We start from the raw sequence: 24,275 nt of genomic DNA on the forward strand, positions 1-24,275 counted from the left end.
AGAGATAATTATTAATCCCAATCATTTTTTTTGTTTATTTATTTCTCACTGCTATTTTGGCGAACCCCTTTGCGGGAAACCTATATATATGTATAAGGGCGGTATAGAACCCCTTCGCCGTAAATCGAACCTCGGAGGGGGTGAATGGCCCACACACGATACAAAATACTTAAGACCCACACACGATACAAAATACTTAAATAACTAGACTCACACACATACCAAAGCGCTTACAGAACTAGACCCACACACGAACCGAAACAGTTAAAGAACTACACCCACACAGAGGAAGCAAAACACTTAAAGAAACTACACCCACACACATGAACCAAAACACTTAAAGAACGGTGTCCTGCTGTGCCGACGGTGTCCTGCTACGCCGACGGTGCCCGCGCGAACCCCGACGCCATCTGTGCCGACGCCGGTCCGCCGACGGTCACCGTCGGCAGAGACGGTGTCGACGGTGGACTTACCTGTGCCGACGGTGCGGGGCCGTCGGCCCACGGCGTCTCCCCCGTAGTGCCACGCTAGTACCATTACACGAAACTTCCATGGCGGTCATAATCTTGGTGAGCTCTACCGGCACATGCATGCAATGATGTCAAAAGCACCGGCAATGTAAACCAAGATTATTTGGTGGCACTGAGTAGTCTTAAGAAACTATCCGTGTCCACGTCCAACTTACCTGCAAGAAACTCCTTTCGTGTGGTTTGACAAAAGGTGACAAGTTTACAAGCGGTAGTAGACAAAAAGTGAAAGAAGGTTCCAATGATGATTCAATCCAAGTGTGAAACGAAAATGGCCATCTGGTTCCTAGTGACACACTCAATGATGTGCATTATAAGCATGGAGGAAGGGTTACGTGTACCACTTACTCTAGAGTACGTGTAGAAATAATTTATTTGATTCAAACATTTTATGTCATCAACCCCAAGTTATTTTCCTCAAGTTTTTTTGTTGATAATCTTAAGTGGCACATCCGCCTGCCCTTGACAACTTTCAACCCACCTAGTTTGGTAGGCTAACTTTCCACCGTGGCATCACAAAGTCACTTCGTGAATAAAAGAAATGGCCAACTATATTCTCTCCATCCTTTAATATGTAGTACCTCAATTTCAACGAATAAGGCATATATTTTTTAAAAGCCAAACTACATAAATTGGACCAAATTTTTATTAAAAAATATTTATATGTACAATCGTGACTCAATACCGTCAGATTCATCATAAAATATATTTTCATTTGAAATCTACATGATATCGTGGGTCTTGATCATTTTTTATAAAATTTTGGTCAAATTTTACTTAGCTTGACTTTTCCAAAAAATATAGGCTTTATTCAATGAAACAGTGGAAGTATATTTCTAGCTCTTGCCCGAAGGTAAATACTTTAAAGTTTGACATATTATCTGAGAAAAAGTAACAACCTTTATGTCGCCAATTCACTAGATCCGTCTTTAAATGTAGTTTCATATTTCATATATTTTAAAGTTTGGACAACTTTGAGTATGTTGCTATTTTTTGTCAATAAAATTGGTCATCGTTTTATTTTTTGACTTAGGACAATAGTTGGAAGTACGCTTAGGAAATGTTTAATGGAGGACACCTATCCAGACGCTTACGGAGAATAAAATAATTGTAATTAAATCAAAACATATTTAAGCGCCTGCCTGCTCAACGCGAGGCGCTTATCAAGGAGACAAGGACGCAAAACTGCCCAGCTACTCATGCTCGCTAGCTTTCGCGCTTGACGCTGTACACATGAAAAAAAGCTAAGCGGCCAGCGCGTATTGTGCGTCGATGTAGCGCGGCGCGAGGATTAGAAGCCGAAACTGCCGATTGCCTAGGATATTGACCCTGACGCCTACGGTTAGCGCCACCCATTGTAGATGCCCTTCGAACGCCCACAATGCGGCGCCTGAAAGCCGCCTCTAGGATCAAAATCTCAGGCTATCGGGTAGTTGTGGCCTTCCGAGCGCCGGAAGCGAAACCTGTCGCCTGGTGCTAGTTGAGGCACGCGAGAGCATTTAATTAGCATCTCAAAGACGAGCCTAGCGTTGAGAGGGTGGGCACGCTTCCTTACCTATTTTTTTTGTATTTTTTTTCATAACTTAAGCACCTAATTAGGCGTTCTTTCATTGTAGGTGCTCTTAGGAGTTAGGATATGTCCGGAACACTTTGAGAGGTTAGTGGCAGACATGATTGTGCTGTCAAACAATTTTCTTGGAGCATGGAGTGAACCCTATGAGGGTGTTACTTTTTTTTTTAACAGGGGATGGTCCTGGAGGGACCTAGAAGCTTTCATTGATTGGTGGCAAGATTACAAGAGGACCACATGAAAAAAAGGAAATTACAACCAGATCTAAACAATTTGCACTATGAAACCTAAAAGGTAAACAGAAAAAGCTATCAGGTCCAGCTCCAGCACCACCACATCCACTTGTCGCAGCACATCCAAAATCCTCACCGCCGGGAACTGTACCACTTGGGACGAGGCTCTAGAAGCCAACTGAAATAGAACAAAGGGGCCTCCTCACATTGGCATAGCAGCCTAGAGGTTGTTGATATCCACGTGTTCAATCGTTGGCCAGAAAGAACCGAAGCCAACAAAAGGGGAGGGAGCGGTCGCCGGCCAACCTTCTTGAGCGGCCGCTGATGAATAGCAGCCATAGTTACACTCGCAGGAGAAGCTTCCAGTCTCCCGTGCTGTAGATTTGTGCGCCCACTAGCAACAGCAAGGAGATCCCCATCTTCCCCATCTCCTTAACGAGGAGAGAGAGAGAGAGAGAGAGAGAGAGAGAGAGAGCTCCAAGCCTTGGCCATGGACAAGGGATCCACCAATAGCCACGAGCTTATTTAAGAAGCCCCGGCCAGATCCGCGCTTGATCGCCGCCCTGCATGGACGCCAACAAGGAGAAGGATCTTGCCTCTCTCTGGCGCCGCTCGCAGACGCCAAGAGAAAGCTTCGGAACGGCATATTGATGACCCACAAGTATAGGGGATCGCAACAGTCTTCGCGGAAAGTAAAACCCAATTTATTGATTCGACACAAGGGGAGACAAAGAATACTTGAAAGCCTTAACAGCGGAGTTGTCAATTCAGCTGCACTGGAAACGGACTTGCTCGCAAGAGTTTATCGAGTAGTAACGGTTTATAGCGATAGCGATAGTGAAATAACGACGACGAGAGTAACAAAGACAACGGTAGTGATTATAGTAAACGAGCAGGATTAAAATACGTAGGCACATGGATGGATGACGGGCGTTGCATGGATGAGAGAAACTCATGTAACAATCAAAGCGGGGCATTTGCGGATAATAATAAAACGGTATCCAAGTACTAATCAATCAATAGGCATGTGTTCTATATTTAGTCGTACGTGCTCGCAATGAGAAACTTGCACAACATCTTTTGTCCTACCAGCCGGTGGCAGCAGGGCCTCTAGGGAATATATCGAAAATTAAGGTACTCCTTTTAATAGAGCACCGGAGCAAAGCATTAACACTCCGTGAACACATGTGATCCTCATATCACTGCCTTCCCCTTCGGTTGTCCCAATTTCTGTCACTTTGGGGCCTCGGGTTCCGGACAACAATACGTGTATACAACTTGCAGGTAAGATCATAAAACAATGAATATCATCATGAATTAATAACATGTTCAGATCTGAGATCATGGCACTCGGGCCCTAGTGACAAGCATTAAGCATAACAAGTTGCAACAATATCATAAAAGTACCAATTACGGACACTAGGCACTATGCCCTAATAATCTTATGCTATTACATGACCAATCTCATCCAATCCCTACCATCCCCTTCAGCCTACAGCGGGGGAATTACTCACACATGGATGGGGGAAACATGGCTGGTCGATGGAGAGACGTCGGTGGTGATGATGGCGATGATCTCCTCCAATTCCCCGTCCCGGCGGAGTGCCAGAACGGAGTTTCTGGTCCCGAGACGGAGTTTCGCGATGGTGGCGGCGTATTGGATGTCTTCTGGCGATTTCGTCTAACCCCCCATGCGTTTTTAGGTCGAAGGCGTTAAGTAGTCCAGAGGAGGGCGTCGGGGGCCAGCCGAGGCGGCCACACAATAGGGCGGCGCGCCCCCCTCCTGGGCCATGCCGGCCTAGCGTGTGGGGGCCTCGGGCCTCCACCTGGCTTGCCCTTCTGGCTCCGTAATTCTTCTGGAAAAATAAGACCTTTGGCATAAATTCCGAGGATTTTCCTGAAAGTTGGATTTACGCACAAAAACGAGACACCGAGCAGATTCTGCTGAAAACAACGTTAGTCCGTGTTAGTTGCATCCAAAATACACAAATTAGGGGCAAAACAATAGCAAAAGTGTTCGGGAAAGTAGATACGTTTTGGACGTATCAACCCCCCCAAGCTTAGCTTATTGCTTGTCCTCAAGCAATTCGATTAACAAGCGAGTGCGATAAAAGAACTTTCACGAACACATTTGTTCATATGATGTAAATATTCTCATGATATGGCAAGTACTTAAGCAATTCATAATAAGGTACATGCAAATAAAATCATCTAATAGCTATGTCAATCATGGAAAAGGTACCAACAAATTAATAATGAGCATCATGAATCATGTCTATAAGCAGGATTGCAATGTTCATAAAAGGATATGATAAAGTGGTATCTCGCTTGCCCTTGTTTGTACAGCAAAACATAAATGCTCGGACACCTTTGAAGTTCATGGGAAGACTGGAAGTAGAGGTTATCAAAGAAAAAAGCATCAAAGTTATACCACAATTAATCACATTTTGGGACAAGCATATTATACTGAGAATGACAGTTGTGCTCTCAAGAAAGTGCTCAAAGAAAGGATGGAGACTCAATGTAAAAGTAAAAGATTGACCCTTCGCAGAGGGAAGGAGGGATTAACATGTGCTAGAGCTTTTCATTTGTAAAACAGGAGTAAAATTATTTTGAGAAGTGTTTGCTGTTGTCAACGAATGATAGTGGGTACTCTAACTACCTCGTCAACCAGACTTTCAAGAGCGGCTCCCATAAAGGACGTTATCTCTACCAGCAAGGTAGATCATCCCTCTTCTCTTTTGTTTACACATGTATTTTAGTTTCATTATGGATGACACTCCCCCCAACCTTTGCTTACACAAGCCATGGCTAACCGAATCCTCTGGTGCCTTCCAACATTCTCATACCATGGAGGAGTGTCTATTTGCAAGTTAAGTTTCTTACTGATAAATCAGGGCAAAGCATGTGAAGAGAATTATTAATGAAAGTTGATTAATTGGGGCTGGGAACCCCCGTTGTCAGCTCTTTTTGCAAAATTATTGGATAAGCGGATGTGCCACTAGTCCATTATGAAAGTCCGTCAGGAGTAAATGACAAGATTGAAAGATAAACTCCACATATTTCCTCATGAGCTATAAAACATTGACACAAATTGAGAAGCATTTTGAAGGTTTTAAAGGTAGCACATGAGAATTTACTTGGAATGGTTTGAAATGCCATGCATAGGTATTTATGGTGGACACTTTAGAATAACTTGGTTTTCAGGGGTTTGGAAGCATGAGCAGCGTTCCCGCTCAGTACAAGTGAAGGCTAGCAATAGAGTGGGAAGCGACAATCAAGAGAGCAGTAACTGTCATAATCATGCTTGTGACAAAATAAATTAACGGGGGCATAAAAGTGATACAAGAACTCTGAGGTGAAGTAAATCATCAAGGCTTAATTGACTTTTGTTCAGTCATATGCATGCGTGAGCATGTGCCAAGTTGATTCAAGTGAATTATTCAGAGGAGGATACCACAATGTCATATCTATATATGAATAAAACAATGCAAGCAAATATTTATGACATGTGATACCTCTCCAACGTATCGATAATTTCTTATGTTCCATCCCACATTATTGATGATATCTACATGTTTTATACACATTATATGTCGTATTTATGCATTTTCCGGCACTAACCTATTAACGAGATGCCGAAGAGCCGATTCTTGTTTTCTGCTGTTTTTGGTTTCGAAATCCTAGTAAAGAAATATACTCGGAATTGGACGAAATCAACGCCCGGGGTCCTATTTTTGCACGAAGCTTCCGGAAGACCGAGGGGAAAGGAAGTGGGGCCACGAGGCGCCGACACAACAGGGCGGCGCGGCTGGCCCTTGGCCGCGCGGCCCCGGCGTGTGGGGCCCTCGTGTGGCCCCCCGCGTTGCCCTTCCGCCTACTTAAAGCCTTCGTCGCGAAACCCCCGATGCCGAGAGCCACGATACGGAAAACCTTCATCGTGACGCCGCCGCCGCCAATCCCATCTCTCGGGGATTCTGGAGATCACCTCCGGCACCTCGCCGGAGAGGGGATTCATCTCCCGGAGGACTCTTCACCGCCATGGTCGCCTCCGGAGTGATGAGTGAGTAGTTCACCCCCGGACTATGGGTCCATAGCAGTAGCTAGATGGTTGTCTTCTCCTCATGTGCTTCATTGTCGGATCTTACGAGCTGCCTAACATGATCAAGATCATCTATACGTAATTCTATATGTTGTGTTTGTCGGGATCCGATGGATAGAGAATACTATGTTATGTTGATTATCAATCTATTACCTATGTGTTGTTGATGATCTTGCATGCTCTCCGTTATTAGTAGAGGCTCGGCCAAGTTTTTACTCTTAACTCCAAGAGGGAGTATTTATGCTCGATAGTGGGTTCATGCCTCCATTAAATGCAGGACAGTGACGAAAGTTCTAAGGTTGTGGATGTCGTTGTTGCCACTAGGGATAAAACATTGATGCTATGTCCGAGGATGTAGTTATTGATTACATTACGCACCATACTTAATGCAATTGTCACGTTGTTTTGCAACTTAATACTGGAAGGGTTCGGATGATAACTTGAAGGTGGACTTTTTAGGCATAGATGCATGCTGGATAGCGGTCTATGTACTTTGTCAGTAATGCCCAATTAAATCTCACAATATTCATCATATCATGTATGTGCATTGTCATGCCCTCTCTATTTGTCAATTGCCCGACTTTAATTTGTTCACCCAACATGCTATTTATCTTATGGGAGAGACACCTCTAGTGAGTCGTGGACCCGGTCCATTCTTTACATACTGAAATACAAATCTGCTGCTATTGTTCTTTCTCGTTCTTGCAAACAATCATCATCCACACTATACATCTAATCCTTTGTAATAGCAAGCCGGTGAGATTGACAACCTCGCTCGTTTCGTTGGGGCAAAGTACTTTGGTTGTGTTGTGCGGGTTCCACGTTGGCGCCGGAATCTACGGTGTTGCGCCGCACTACATCCGCCGCCATCAACCTTCAACGTGCTTCTTGGCTCCTCCTGGTTCGATAAACCTTGGTTTCTTTCGAGGAAAACTTGCTTGCTGTGCGCATCACACCTTCCTCTTGGGGTTCCCAACGGACGTGTGTCTTGCACGCCATCAAGCATATTTTCTGGCGCCGTTGCCGGGGAGATTGATGGCGTGTATTTCACACGTTCGTTGGGCAACCCCAAGAGGAAGGTATGATGCGCACAGCAGCAAGTTTTCCCTCAGAAAGAAACCAAGGTTTATCGAACCGGAGGAGCCAAGAAGCATGTTGAAGGTTGATGGCGGCGGGATGTAGTGCGGCGCAACACCAGGGATTCCGGCGCCAACGTGAACCTGCACAACACAACCAAAGTACTTTGCCCCAACGAAACAGTGAGGTTGTCAATCTCACCGGCTTACTGTAACAAAGGATTAACCGTATTGTGTGGAAGATGATTGTTTGCGAAGAAAACGATAAAAACAAGTATTGCAGCAGATTTGTATTTCACTATTAAAGAATGGACCGGGGTCCACAGTTCACTAGAGGTGTCTCTCCCATAAGATAAAAGCATGTTGGGTGAACAAATTACAGTCGGGCAATTGACAAATAGAGAGGGCATAACAATGCACATACATGTCATGATAAGTATAGTGAGATTTAATTGGGCATTACGACAAAGTACATAGACCGCCATCCAACTGCATCTATGCCTAAAAAGTCCACCTTCAGTTTATCGTCCGAACCCCTTCCAGTATTAAGTTGCAAAGCAACAGACAATTGCATTAAGTATGGGGCGTAATGTAATCAACAACTACATCCTCGGACATAGCGCCAATGTTTTATCCCAAGTGGCAACAGCACAACACAACCTTAGAACTTTCCGTCACTGTCCCAGGTGTCAATGCAGGCATGAACCCACTATCGAGCATAAATACTTGTAGGATAACGTTGCATAGAAAACAAAAATTTTCCTACCGCGAACACGCAATCCAAGCCAAGATGCAATCTAGAAGACGGTAGCAACGAGGGGGTATCGAGTCTCACCCTTGAAGAGATTCCAAAGCCTACAAGATGAGGCTCTTGTTGCTGCGGTAGACGTTCACTTGCCGCTTGCAAAAGCGCGTAGAAGATCTTGATCACGATCGGTTCCGGCACCACGAACGGGCAGCACCTCCGTACTCGGTCACACGTTCGGTTGTTGATGAATACGACGTCCACCTCCCGTTCCAGCGGGCAGCGGAAGTAGTAGCTCCTCTTGAATCCGACAAGCACGACGGCGTGGTGTCGGTGGTGGTGGAGAACTCCGGCGGAGCTTCGCTAAAGCTACGCGGGAGCTATGGAGGAGAGGGGGCGGCTAGGGTTTGGGAGGGGGTGGCCGGCCAATTCAATGGGGCGGCCAGCTTGTGGTCTTGGGGTGGCCGACCCCCTCCCTTGGCCCCTCATTATATAGGTGGATCCCCAAGAGTTGGTCTCCAAGTCTTCGAATAAGACCCGAACCAAATCCTTCCAAAGGGAGGGAAACCTAGCCAAGCTAGGACTCCCACCAAAGGTGGGAGTTCCACCTCCCATATGGGGGGTGGCCGGCCCCCTAAGGGGGAGTCCACTTGGGACTCCTCCCCCACTAGGGTTGGCCGGCCATGGAGGTGGAGTCCCATGTGGACTCCACCTTCCTTGGTGGTTTCTTCCGGACTTTTCTAGAACCTTCCATAGAACCTTCCGCGACATTTTAATTCACATAAAATGACATCCTATATATGAATCTTATTCTCCGGACCATTCCGGAACTCCTCGTGATGTCCGGGATCTTATCCGGGACTCCAAACAAATATTCGAACTCCATTCCATATTCAAGTACTACCATTTCAACATCCAACTTTAAGTGTGTCACCCTACGGTTCGTGAACTATGCGGACATGGTTGAGTACTCACTCCGACCAATAACCAATAGCGGGATCCGGAGATCCATAATGGCTCCCACATATTCAACGATGACTTTAGTGATCGAATGAACCATTCACATACAATACCAATTCCCTTTGTCTCGCGATATTTTACTTGTCCGAGGTTTGATCTTCGGTATCACACTATACCTTGTTCAACCTCGTCTCCCGACAAGTACTCTTTACTCGTACTCGTGGTATGTGGTCTCTTATGAACTTATTCATATGCTTGCAAGACATTAGACGACATTCCACCGAGAGGGCCCGAGTATATCTATCCGTCATCGGGATGGACAAATCCCACTCGTTGATCCATATACCTCAACTCATACTTTCCGGATACTTAATCCCACCTTTATAACCACCCATTTACGCAGATGGCGTTTGGTGTAATCAAAGTACCTTTCCGGTATAAGTGATTTACATGATCTCATGGTCATAAGGACTAGGTAACTATGTATTGAAAGCTTATAGCAAATAACTTAATGACGAGATCTTATGCTACGCTTAATTGGGCCTTGTTATTAATAACATCCAATGTTCATGATTATGAAACTAATCATCCATTAATCAACAAGCTAGTTAAGAGGCATACTAGGGACTCTTTGTTGTTTACATATCACACATGTATCAATGTTTCGGTTAATACAATTATAGCATGGTATATAAACATTTATCATAAACATAAAGATATATAATAACCACTTTTATTATTGCCTCTTGGGCATATCTCCAACAGTCTCCCACTTGCACTAGAGTCAATAATCTAGATTACATTGTAAGGAACCTAACACCCATGGCATTCTGGTGTTGGTCATGCTTTGCCCTAGGGAGAGCTTTAGTCAACGGATCTGCTACATTCGGATCGGTGTGTACTTTGCAAATCTTTACTTCTCCATCTTCGATGTACTCGCGAATTGAGTGGTAACGCAGCTTGATATGCTTCAGCCTCTTGTGTGACCTTGGTTCTTGTGCATTGGCGATGGCACCCATGTTGTCACGAGTATATGACTAATGGGTCCAATGCACTAGGAACCACACCGAGCTCTACAATGAACCTCTTCATCCATACCGCTTCGATGAAGCCTCCGAGCCGCTATGTACCCCGATTCTGTTGAAGACTTCGCCACCGTGCACCGCTTCGAGCTTGCCCGGCTTCTGTGCAGCACCATTCAATATAAACACGTACCCGGACCTGTGACTTAGAGTCATCGGGATCGGTGTTCCAACTTGCATCGGTGTAACTTGTTACAACGAGCTCTTGGTCACCTCCATAACAAAGAAACATATCCTTAGTTCTTTTCAAGTACTTCGAGATATTCTTGATCGCTGTCCGAGTGTTCCATTCCTGGATCACTTTGATATCTTCTAGTCAAACTAACAAGCATGCGCTATATCCGGTCTTGTACATAGCATGGCATACATAATAGAGCCTACTACCGAAGCATAGGGGATTTGATTCATCCTTTCTCTTTCTTCCGCCGTAGCCGGTCCTTGAGTCTTACTCAAGACCTTGCCCGGTAACATAGGTAAAAACCCTTTCTTACTTTCGTCCATTCTAAACTTCTTTAGAATCTTGTCCAGTATGTACTCGTGATAGCCCTATTAGGCGTCTTGATCTATCTCTATAAATCTTGATGCCTAATATATACGATGCTTCACCAAGGTCTTTCATTGAAAAACTATTATTCAAATAACCTTTAACACTGCTTAATAGTTCTATATCATTCCCGATCAATAATATGTCATCTACATATAATATCATGAATGCTACAGAGCTCCCACTCACTTTCTTGTAAATACAGGCCTCTCCATGACACTGTATAAACCCGAAGTCTTTGATCACCTTATCAAAGCGTCGGTTCCAACTTCTCGATGCTTGCTTCAGTCCATAGATTGAACGCTGAAGTTTGCATACTTTGTCAGCATTTTTAGGATCGACAAAACCTTTGGGTTGTACCATATACAACTCTTCCTCAATGTCTCCATTAAGGAACGCCGTTTTGACATCCATCCGCCAAATCTCATAATCGAAAAATGCAGCTATTGCTAACAAAATCCTCACAGATTTTAGCTTCGCTACGGGTGAGAAAGTCTCATCGTAGTCAACTCCTTGAATTTGTCGGAAACCCTTTGCGACAAGTCGAGCTTTATAGACAAGAATATTACCATCGCATCTGTTTTTCTCTTGAAGATCCATTTATTCTCGACAGCCTTTCGGCTATCGGGTAAGTCTACCAAAGTCCATACTTTGTTATCATACATGAATCCCATTTCGGATTTCATGGCTTCTTGCCATTTGTTGGAATCTCGGGCTCATCATCGCTTCTTCATACGTCGCAGTGGTCCTCATCATTGTTATCCACAATCATGACATTTAGACAAGGATCATACCAATCGGAGTGGCACGTTCCCTTGTCGATCCGCGAGGTTCGAGTAGTTTCCTCGTTCGAAGTTTCATGATCATTATCATTAGCTTCCTCTCGTTGCCGGTGTAGACGGTACAGGTACAACTTCCGGCATCGCGCTACTCGATCAACGAGTATAGATTCATTAATCTCATCGAGTTCTACTTTTCTTCCAGATCACTTCTTTAGTGAGAAATTCTTTCTCAAGAAAGGTTCCATTCTTAGCAACAAAGATTTTGCCTTCGGATCTGTGATAGAAAGTGTACCCTATAGTTTCCTTAGGGTATCCTATGAAGACGCATTTCTCCGCTTTGGGTTCTAGCTTGTCCGGTTGTAACTTCTTTACATAGGCTTCGCAACCCCAAACTTTAAGGAACAACAGCTTAGGTTTCTTATTAAACCATAATTCATACGGTGTCGTATCTACGGATTTTGATGGTGCTCTATTTAAAGTGAATGCGGCTGTCTCTAATGCATAACTCCAAAAAGATAACGGCAAATCAGTAAGAGACATCATAGAACGAACCATATCTAAGAGAGTTCGATTACGACGTTCGGACACACCGTTTCGTTGTGGTGTTCCCGGCGGTGTCAATTGCGAAAGTATTCCGCATTTCTTTAAATGCATGCCAAACTCATAACTCAGATATTCACCTCCACGATCAGATCGTAGAAATTTGATCTTCTTGTTACGTTGATTTTCTACTTCACTTTGGAATTCCTTAAACTTCTCGAAAGTTTCGGATTTATGTTTCATGAAATAGATATACCCATATCTACTCGGATCATCTCGTGAAGGTTAGAACATAACGATAACCACCGCGCGATGCTACACTCATTGGTCCGCACACATCGGTATGTATGATTTCCAATAAGTCGGTAGCTCGCTCCATCATACCGAGAAAATGGAGTCTTAGTCATTTTTCCCATTAGACATGCTTCGCATCTATCAAGTGACTCAAAGTCAAGTGATTCAAGTAATCCATCGAGTATGGAGTTTCTTCATGCGCTTCACTCCAATATGACCAAGACGACGAGTGCCACATATAAGTAGAATTATCATTCAATTTAATTCGCTTAGCATCAATGTTATGTATATGCGTATCACTACTATCGAGATCTAACAGAAATAAGCCATTCTTTTCAGGTGCTCGACCATAAAAGATATTATTCATAAAAATAGAACAACCATTATTCTCGGACTTGAATGAATAACCGTCTTGCATTAAACAAGATCCAGATATAATGTTCATGCTCAACGCGGTACATAATAACAATTATTTAGGCTTAAAACTAATCCCGAAGGTAGATGTAGAGGAAGTGTGCCGATTGCGATCACATTGACCTTGGATCCGTTTCCAACGCGCATCGTCACTTCATCTTTCAGCAGTTGTCGTTTATTCTTTAGTTCCTATTTCGAGTTACAAATATGAGCAACCGAACCGAGTATCAAATACCCGTGTACTAGAACGAGAACCAATGAAATGAACATCTATAACATGTATATCGATATACCTTCTTTCTTCTTCTTGACAAGGCCGCTCTTCGGATCCGCCAAATACTTGGAGCAATTACGCTTCCGGTGTCCCTTCTCCTTGCGGTAATAGCACTCAAGCATCGGGCTTAGGGCCGTTCTTAGGTTTCATAGGAGGCGTGTCAGCTTTCTTGCCACCCTTCTTGAATTTTCCCTTAGACTTGCCCTCGTTTCTTGAAACTGGTGGTCTTGTTGACCATCAACACTTGGTGCTCTTTCTTGATCTCAATCTCAGCAGCTTTTAGCATGCCAAAGAGTTCGAGTAACTCCTTGTTCATGTTCTCGCATATTGTAGTTCATCACAAAGTTCTTGTAACTTGGTGGCAGTGATTGAAGGACACGATTAATCCCTGATCCGTTAGGAATCACTATTCCCAAGTCACCGAGTTTCTTCGCATGCCCGGTCATGGCGAGCATGTGCTCACTAATGGAGCTGCCTTCTTCCATCATACAGCTGAAGAAATGTTTCGATGCTTCATAGCATTCCACGGCCGCATGAGTCTCAAAAATAGCTTTCAGCTCATTCATCAACTCATGAGGATCGTGGTGCTCAAAACGTTTTTGAAGATCGGATTCCAGATCTGCACAGGATGGCACACCGAACTTGAGAGTACCGAGTTTTCCGAGTCTCGTAAACAGCTTTTACTTCATCGGTTTCGGTTTCGCAGGAGGGTCACCTAGCGGTGCATCAAGCACATATTGCAGATTTCCGCCGCGAGAGGAAGATCCTCACATGACGGAACCATTCGGTGAAGTTGCTACCGTTGCTCTTAAGCTTTTCTTTCTCTAGGAACCGGTTAAAATTGATTGGGGACGCCATCTCTACAACATATATTTGCAATAGTTTAGACTAAGTTTATGACAAATTGAGTTCAAATTTTAATTCAACATAATTAAAAATCTAGGTGAACTCCCACTCAAAACAATATCCCTCGCATTGTCTTAGTGATCACACGAACCAAATCTACCGCACCTAAACCCGATCATCACGAGAAAAGGTGTGATTTCAATGGCGAACACTCAAAGTGTTCATCATATCAATCATATGATTCATGCTCTACCTTTCGGTATCATGTGTTCCGAGACCATGTCCGTACATGCTAGGCTCGTCAAGGCCACCTTAGTACCCGCATGTGCAAAACTCGTCTTGCACCCGTTGTATGTACTTATTGAATCTATCACACCCGATCATCACGAGATGCTTCGAAACGACAAGACTTGATAACGGTGCTACTAAGGATGAACACTTTATTATCTTGAGATTTTAGTGAGGGATCATCTTATAATGCTACCGTCGCGATCTAAGCAAAATAAGATGCATAAAAGGATTAACATCACATGCAGTTCATATGTGATATGATATGGCCCTTTTGTCTTTGCGCCTTTGATCTTCATCTCCAAAGCACGGACATGATCTCCATCATCTTCGGGCATGATCTCCATCATCGTCGGCGTAGCGTCAAGGTCAATGGCGCCGTCTCCATGATTGTCCTCCATGTAGCAACTATTACAACTACTTTGAAATACTACTCAACATGAAATATAAAGACAACCATAAGGCTCCTGCCGGTTGCCACAATACAATAATGATCATCTCATACATATTCATCATCACATTATGGCCATATCACATCACCAAACCCCGCAAAAACAAGTTAGACGCTCTCTAATTTGGTTTGCATATTTTACGTGGTTTAGGGTTTTCGATATAGATCTAATCTACCTACGAACATGAACCACAACGTTGATACTAATGTTGTCAATAGAAGAGTAAATTGAATCTTTACTATAGTAGGAGAGACGAGACACCCGCAAAGCCTCTTATGCAATACAAGTTGCATGTCGAACGAGGAACAAGTCTCATGAACGCGGTCATGTAAAGTTAGTCCGAGCCGCTTCATCCCACTATGCCATAAAGATGCAAAGTACTCAACTAAAGATAACAAGAGCATCAACGCCCACAAAACCATTGTGTTCTACTCGTGCAACCATCTATGCATAGACACGGCTCGATACCACCGTAGGATAACGTTGCATAGAAAACAAAAATTTTCCTACCGCGAACACGCAATCCAAGCCAAGATGCAATCTAGAAGACGGTAGCAACGAGGGGTATCGAGTCTCACCCTTGAAGAGATTCCAAAGCCTACAAGATGAGGCTCTTGTTGCTGCGGTAGACGTTCACTTGCCGCTTGCAAAAGCGCGTAGAAGATCTTGATCACGATCGGTTCGGCGCCACGAACGGGCAGCACCTCCCTACTCGATCACACGTTCGGTTGTTGATGAAGACGACGTCCACCTCCCGTTCCAGCGGGCAGCGGAAGTAGTAGCTCCTCTTGAATCCGACGAGCACGACGGCGTGGTGTCGGTGGTGGTGGAGAACTCCGGCGGAGCTTCGCTAAAGCTACGCGGAAGATATGGAGGAGAGGGGCGGCTAGGGTTTGGGAGGGGGTGGCCGGCCACTTCAAGGGGGCGGCCAGCTTGTGGTCTTGGGGTGGCCGGCCCCCTCCCTTGGCCCCTCATTATATAGGTGGATCCCCAAGAGTTGGTGTCCAAGTCTTCGAATAAGACCCGAACCAAAAACCTTCCAAAGGGAGGGGAAACCTAGCCAAGCTAGGACTCCCACCAAAGGTGGGAGTTCCACCTCCCATATGGGGGTGGCCGGCCCCTAAGGGGAGTCCACTTGGGACTCCTCCCCCACTAGGGTTGGCCGGCCATGGAGGTGGAGTCCCATGTGGACTCCACCTTCCTTGGTGGTTTCTTCCGGACTTTTCTAGAACCTTCTAGAACCTTCCATAGAACCTTCCGCGACATTTTAATTCACATAAAATGACATCCTATATATGAATCTTATTCTCCGGACCATTCCGAACTCCTCGTGATGTCCGGGATCTTATCCGGGACTCCGAACAAATATTCGAACTCCATTCCATATTGAAGTACTACCATTTCAACATCCAACTTTAAGTGTGTCACCCTACGGTTCGTGAACTATGCGGACATGGTTGAGTACTCACTCCGACCAATAACCAATAGCGGGATCTGGAGATCCATAATGGCTCCCACATATTCAACGATGACTTTAGTGATCGAATGAACCATTCACATACAATACCAATTCCCTTTGTCTCGCGATATTTTACTTGTCCGAGGTTTGATCTTCGGTATCACACTATACCTTGTTCAACCTCGTCTCCCGACAAGTACTCTTTACTCGTACCGTGGTATGTGGTCTCTTATGAACTTATTCATATGCTTGCAAGACATTAGACGACATTCCACCGAGAGGGCCCAGTAGTATATCTATCCGTCATCGGGATGGACAAATCCCACTCGTTGATCCATATGCCTCAACTCATACTTTCCGGATACTTAATCCCACCTTTATAACCACCCATTTACGCAGTGGCGTTTGGTGTAATCAAAGTACCTTTCCGGTATAAGTGATTTACATGATCTCATGGTCATAAGGACTAGGTAACTATGTATTGAAAGCTTATAGCAAATAACTTAATGACGAGATCTTATGCTACGCTTAATTGGGTGTGTCCATTACATCATTCATATAATGATATAACCTTGTTATTAATAACATTCAATGTTCATGATTATGAAACTAATCATCCATTAATCAACAAGCTAGTTAAGAGGCATACTAGGGACTCTTTGTTGTTTACATATCACACATGTATCAATGTTTCGGTTAATACAATTATAGCATGGTATATAAACATTTATCATAAACATAAAGATATATAATAACCACTTTTATTATTGCCTCTTGGGCATATCTCCAACAATACTCCCTCTTGGAGTTAAGAGCAAAAACTTGGCCAGAGCCTCTACTAATAACGGAGAGCATGCAAGATCATAAACAACACATATGTAATAACTTGATAATTAACATAACATGGTATTCTCTATCCATCGGATCCCGACAAACACAACATAGAGTATTACAGATAGATGATCTTGATCATGTTAGGCAGCTCACAAGATCCAACAATGAAGCACAATGAGGAGAAGACAACCATCTAGCGTAGCATAAGATCTCGTCATTAAGTTATTTGCTATAAGCTTTCGATACATAGTTACCTAGTCCTTATGACCATGAGATCATATAAATCACTTATACCGGAAAGGTACTTTGATTACATCAAACACCACTGCGTAAATGGGTGGCTATAAAGGTGGGATTAAGTATCCGGAAAGTATGAGTTGAGGCATATGGATCAACAGTGGGATTTGTCCGTCCCGATGACGGATAGATATACTCTGGGCCCTCTCGGTGGAATGTCGTCTAATATCTTGCAAGCATATGAATAAGTTCATAAGAGACCACATACCACGGTACGAGTAAAGAGTACTTATGGATCTCCAGAGACGAGGTTGAACAAGGTATAGAGTGATACCGAAGATCAAACCTCGGACAAGTAAAATATCGCGAGACAAAGGGAATTGGTATTGTATGTGAATGGTTCATTCGATCACTAAAGTCATCGTTGAATATGTGGGAGCCATTATGGATCTCCGAGATCCCGCTATTGGTTATTGGTCGGAGTGAGTACTCAACCATGTCCGCATAGTTCACGAACCGTAGGGTGACACACTTAAAGTTGGATGTTGAAATGGTAGTATTTGAATATGGAATGGAGTTCGAATATTTGTTCGGAGTCCCGGATGAGATCCCGGACATCACGAGGAGTTCCGGAATGGTCCGGAGAATAAGATTCATATATAGGATGTCATTTTATGTGAATAAAATGTCGCGGAAGGTTCTATGGAAGGTTCTAGAAGGTTCTAGAAAAGTCCGGAAGAAACCACCAAGGAAGGTGGAGTCCACATGGGACTCCACCTCCATGGCCGGCCAACCCTAGTGGGGGAGGAGTCCCAAGTGGACTCCCCTTAGGGGCCGGCCACCCCCCATATGGGAGGTGGAACTCCCACCTTGGTGGGAGTCCTAGCTAGGCTAGGTTTCCCCTCTCTATGGAAGGTTTTTGGTTCGGGTCTTATTCGAAGACTTGGAGACCAACTCTTGGGGATCCACCTATATAATGAGGGGCATAGGGGAGGGGGCCGGCCACACCAAAGCCACAAGTTGGCCGCACCCCTTGAGGCCGGCCACCCCCTCCCAAACCCTAGCCGCCCCCTCTCCTCCATAGCTCCCGCGTGCTTTAGCGAAGCTCCGCCGGAGTTCTCCATCGCCACCGACACCACGCCGTCGTGCTGTCGGATTCAAGAGGAGCTACTACTTCCGCTGCCCGCTGGAAGGGGAGGTGGACGTCGTCTTCATCAACAACCGAACGTGTGACCGAGTACGGAGGTGCTGCCCGTTCGTGGCGCCGGAACCGATCGTGATCAAGATCTTCTACGCGCTTTTGCAAGCGGCAAGTGAACGTCTACCGCAGCAACAAGAGCCTCATCTTGTAGGCTTTGGAATCTCTTCAAGGGTGAGACTCGATACCCCCTCGTTGCTACCGTCTTCTAGATTGCATCTTGGCTTGGATTGCGTGTTCGCGGTAGGAAAATTTTTGTTTTCTATGCAACGTTATCCTACAATTACTCCCTATTCATGTATTTGTGTGCCATGCACCTCACGTCGTCCAACTCCACGGAGATGAGCACAACCATGGCACACACTTCAGTGACATGGTTTCTCACTCCCCCTCTTGTTCCGAGCACGAGTGATTCTCGATTCACACCTGCCACCAACATTGTTTCGTGTTTTTGAGACACACTACCTGCGGATCCTTTAGAACTTTCCATTGTATGCACCGCTGTCCGTAGACTTGTCCAGAGGAAGGAATCGACCCCAATGGCCCTCCATCACAGACATCGATCATGACCATCTTGTTTCTCTCCGGTGAAGTTCTTCCGCTGCATCGGTCTACTGCTCCAGGCTATCCATGTCATCACGCCGATCTTCCTTAGGTCCATGGCGCTCCCATGAAGCCATTGATGCTTCCATAAGAAACCATGTGTCTTCGAGTTGTCGTTCGCATCATCCTATGATCCGCAAACCGCCACAACCATCCATGTTGTCGCACTAAGGCCTCCCTAGCCTTCCTGGCGACCTAATTGTGCTCTTGGTCCCAACGCCCTTCCTCCCTTGCTCTCCCTCAATCTGTATCAGAGGCGACCTAGCTCCATCGGAGGTGCCGACGAAGACGGTGGAAGATCTAGAGTTTCCCCAGAGGAAGTGAGCATGGGTGCCCACTATATCTGGGCATTTCTCGGGCCAGGCCGGGCTTCGGGCCGGGCCTAAAAAAGCCCGTCGTAATTTTACCGGCCCAAACCCGGCCCGGCCCGACGCATTTCACCATTCCATAGGCCCGAGCCCGGCCCGACAGCCCGGCCCGACGAATTAACAGTACCAGAGGTTTTAGAACAAACCACAACATATAGCAGTGTAGCTCCAGCTTTTAGAATATCAAAATGACGGAATATACACTAGCAGTAACAGCAGCAGCTTTGAACTGCAAAATAACAGTATATACAACGCAGTAATAGCCTAATAGGTACCAGCAACCATTTTCAATATTAAACCAACAGAAATAGCCTTCACTTAACAGTTCACACTTCAAAGGCATGATAAACATTGATCAAAGTTTGACAAAAACACAATAAACTTCATAATTATTACAATCCAGACTCTAGAGAATAGTAGTAGGCAGAAGTTGATCCAACTAGAGTCTTGCTGGATCAACTTGAGTCTTGATTTGCTCCATCCGCAGCTCCTCTTTGATCCAAAAGCAACTCTTGCTTTGCTGCACCCGCAACTCTATACAAGATATAATAGATAGAAGTTGAGAATTAGTATGAACATGAAATCAACAAATAACAAGTAGGGAATTAGAGATGTACATTCTTCATCCGAAGAAGAATCCTCTTCTTTATCAAGATTAACCACATCCTCTTTTCTCTTAGAATCTACAAAAATATGGGTAAATAAATTAGCAAGTAAATGTGAAGCACAGAAATAAGAACATGAAAGTAACATGGGTAAATAAACTAGCAAGTCCATACCCTCTATTTTCTGTAGTTTGCACCGATACCAATCTTGCAAACACATTAAGGCTTCAACTGTCTTGGGTTTAAGTGAGCTTCTATTAGGGGTTATAACCTTCTTACTTAAGCTGAAAGTAGATTCTGAAGCAACACTTGTTCAGCCAAGTACAAATCCAGTTCAGATTTCTCATCATGTGAGCTGCACCAAGTCCACAAGTACTTGAGGAACCAGCGAAGAAGAAAGTGCGGAAGTCGCGTCGCTGCACGGGACGGCGAGGAGGAGCTACAGCGGCCGGCGTCGAGGAGGGAGCTGCAGCGGCCGACGCGGCCGACGCCGACGAACAAGTTGCAGCGGCCGGCGTCTAGGAGGGAGCTGCAGTGGCCGGCGTCGAGGAGGGAGCTGCAGAACCCGGCGTCGAGGAACGAGCAGCAGCGGCCAGCGTCGAGGAACGAGCAGCAGCGGCCGGCGTCGAGGAACGAGCTACGGCGAGCAGATCAGGGGCGCCGCCATCGCTCTCTGTTTGCACATGACGGGAGCGAGGTGTGCGGCGGATGGATGAATCGCTGGGGGCGTGGTGTGCGCTCGTAGTTTCTGCGTGCGGTTAGGGCACCGGCAGCCCTACGTGGGCTGGGCCTCTACTGGATTGATAGTTTGGCAGATGGTAGAATAGATGGTCGGGCCGGGCCGGGCCAAATTCGGGCTTAAAATGGTACCCAGGCCCGGCCCGAGTTACCATTCGGGCTGAATTTCCAGGCCCAGGCCCGGCCCAGTGGTCACGTCAGGAGCTGTCCAGCCCGGGAATTTCGGGCCGGGCCGGGCCGTTCGGGCCGGGCTGCCCATGGCCAGATATAGTGCCCGCCAAGCCGCAGGTGCAAGCGCATGTGCAGAAACAACTTCTCGCTGAGGGCGGCGACAACATCCCCGTGTCTGCAGCTCCGAAGGAATCGATGCTAATGCCATCCCTATGTTATTTGTCTCGCTGGTGTGGTGACGACTGACAAGGATGAGACATGCCATAAAAATAGAAGATAGTATTTCAGAGTGTTGTTTTTAAAAAATACTGCCTATGTGGCAAGAGCCAACACGCCAACTACGCATGTAAGAGCCGGATAGGACCCGCGGTGAACTACTTATATTCTTTTAGGACCTAGATATGCATTTTCGTACATTTAGGACCCAATTGACACCACCTAAATTCTTTTAGGACCTATGGTGCGTTTTACTCTTTGAAATAACATAAATTCAAATCATAGAATTATTAATTATGTGAATTACAGTGGTTTGTTTTACTTCTTTACTTTGAGTAATACAAGAATTCTTAGAGAGAGCTCAATTAGTTGATTAGCTTACCCCGCGTTGAAAAATTACGCCGTCATCGTCTCCTTACCCTCGATGCTACCAGAGTAGGTCATCGAGCATCGTTATTCACTTCCCTCATGGTAGACAATGAAGACCGATCGCCGTAGAGGCCTCGCATGAGAGGTATCAAAGCGGCATATCCCTTTGTGCCCCCAAATTATTCAAAATTTCCTAACAACCCGTTTGGCGCACCGGGGCCTTGGCTATGCACATCAAGCGCCCTAGTGCCGGAGCCTGACACATCTTATCCAATTTCCATGCACAATCTATTCACTACCCTCGGTATTGTTGGGGACATAGAGATACTTTTTGTTTTATTTACATGTTGCTTTATATAATTGAGATTCACTACCTTCGCGTTATGTTCAATAAAATCCTTCGTCGCCACTAGAGGAAAAGTTGGCGCATACTACATATGTCCATGTTGGGAGGGCCCAACAAGGATTAACTCAGCAATGCTAGTGTGCTCTCATGCTTTCCATACCCTACACCTCTTCATGTTTTCTGGCATTTCCCTAAACTTAGCTTCTTAATCTTCTTTATTTTGCAGTTCTTACGATAAAGTTACATACTCATGCAATTTTGAACTTGTCATGTTCATGTATCTTTTTTCTGATGAAAATGCGGTCAGAGCTTCTTTTTCATTGAATGTATTTTTTCTTCGTCACGTTCAAGTTGCAGGGTTGTTTTCACAATTCTTTCAAATGTTTTGCTTCTGCGCACATATGTAGTCTGTTGCCCCAAAATCAACATTTTAAGTTGGATGCGCAGCAGGCGGGTTACCAAACCATCTGTAAAGGGCTGGGCCTAGCTTGTTTGCGTACTGGTTTAGGGCTTCAGGTTGGGCCAAAGTGGTACTTTTTTTTTTGAGGTATGGGCCAAAGTGGTACTTAATTGAGAGCGATAAAATCAGAGTCCTGGTCGTGTGTCCAAGTGTTTTGTACGCACTACATACATAAGGCGAGCCGGCCATGCATTAGGGTAGACTTTCCCAAAAAAAGTAGTATTAGGGTACACCAGTTTATTTGAGATTTGACGTGTAACCAGAAAATTGCCAGGACGTTGCGGCGGCCAATTGTGCTTGTCGCCCGACGATAACTCGTGGAATCTGTTTCCAATTTTCCACGCGCTGGAATTGCAGGAATCGATCGACCGTAGTAGCCGCGTGAGCTCAACCGCGCACATCCAACGCTAGCAGGGTTCCCGTTGTGTTCTTACGTTGAATCTGCAGTTGTCAGGTAAACTTGTCACTGAATTTATTCGTGTGTTCCGCTGATTGCTAGCCGGGAGTTCCTCTTGCCGCTGATGTGAGAAGATATTCATGTAATCTCTGCTGTCTTCAACGCTAGAGAATCTATAGATAGTAGTACTACTGTTGGTTGATTGCTGTTAACACGTGAGAATAACTCTGCTGAGATTACTAACTGTTACTGGGTAGTCAGAAGGATTTTTTATTGGAAGATACCTGCTGTTGAAGACTCTACAAGCCTCAACTAAGCAGTTCTTGTGGAAGTTAAATCCGTTATTAGCATCTTTACCGTGAAATATTGGGTGGCCTTATCAATCCTTGCGAATTCATTCCGAGCGCGAGTGCCACATTCTCCATCATCAGATTCAGTTAAGTGTTGCTCATCTGGCATATGTCATTTGCTGGCGTGTCTATCGTCGGCAAATGCATGGGGAGCGCCGGCCATGCCATCAACGTCGCATCGGCCAGAGGCTACCACCTCCTTGTGGTTAACGGATACTCGTATGCTAAAGCAGTTACACATAATGGCGCGGCGTTCTACTCTCTCGGTTTCATGGTGGGAGGCCATCGTTGGCGCATCAAGTACTATCCTAAGGGCGACAACTGGACTAGTGCCGACTCGTTATCTCTCTTTTTGCAGCTTGATGATCAAGATGTTACAGGGCCCCTGAAGGTGCGCTACATATTTAGTTTTGTCGACGAGCTTGAGAAGCAAGATTCAGCATATGTTAATGCAGCCCCTCCAGGCATGTTCTCCAGCAATGCTCCATCTTGGGGTTACACGGGTTTCATGAAAAACAACGTCCTTGAGAAATCAAATCATCTAAAGGACGATTGTTTCACCATCCGATGTGACCTCGCCATTGTCACCACTCCTGATATTGCAATTAAGGTACCACCCCCTAGCTTACAACAGCATATCAGCGACCTTCTACAGTCCAATGAGGGAACTGACGTGACATTCAAAGTTGACAATGAGACGTTTGCTGCCCATCGGTGCGTGCTTGCAGCTCGATCTGCAGTCTTCAAGGCTGAGCTCTTTGGCCCCATGAAGGAGGGCACAGTATCAAGCGTCATAGATGTGGAAGAGATGGAAGCAAGTGTGTTTAGGGCCTTGCTTTTCTTTGTTTACACAGACTCACTGCCAGATATAGAGATAGCTATTCTAGAAGAAGAGGAAGAAGCCCAAGAAGTATTGTGGCTCCAACATTTGCTTGCAGCCGCGGATAGATACGATCTTCAAAGGCTGAAAGCACTATGTGAAAAAAAGTTGTGTGAAAACATAAGCGTGAGCTCAGTGACGAATTTTTTTACTCTAGCTGATCGACATAACTGTTGTGGATTGAAGGAGGCATGCCTCGAGTTTGTCAAGACTCCTGTTAATTTGAAAGAGATTACAGCGGCTGACGGCTTGGACGACATAATCAGAACATGCCCCTCTCTTGTAAAGGAGCTCATTGCCAAGTTTGCTTCCTAA

At 45.2% G+C, this 24,275-nt stretch overlaps 1 protein-coding gene across 1 annotated transcript; it reads left to right on the top strand.

The window, feature by feature from the left end:
- The first annotated feature begins 23,189 nt into the window (after positions 1–23,189).
- Positions 23,190–24,275, top strand: LOC124659395 (BTB/POZ and MATH domain-containing protein 2-like). Its single transcript, XM_047197281.1, has one exon. The coding sequence runs from the start codon at positions 23,190–23,192 to the stop codon at positions 24,273–24,275; it is 1,086 nt and encodes a 361-aa protein (XP_047053237.1).

The sequence above is a fragment of the Lolium rigidum genome, chromosome 6 (assembly GCF_022539505.1).
Source record: "Lolium rigidum isolate FL_2022 chromosome 6, APGP_CSIRO_Lrig_0.1, whole genome shotgun sequence".
Lineage (NCBI taxonomy): Eukaryota > Viridiplantae > Streptophyta > Magnoliopsida > Poales > Poaceae > Lolium > Lolium rigidum.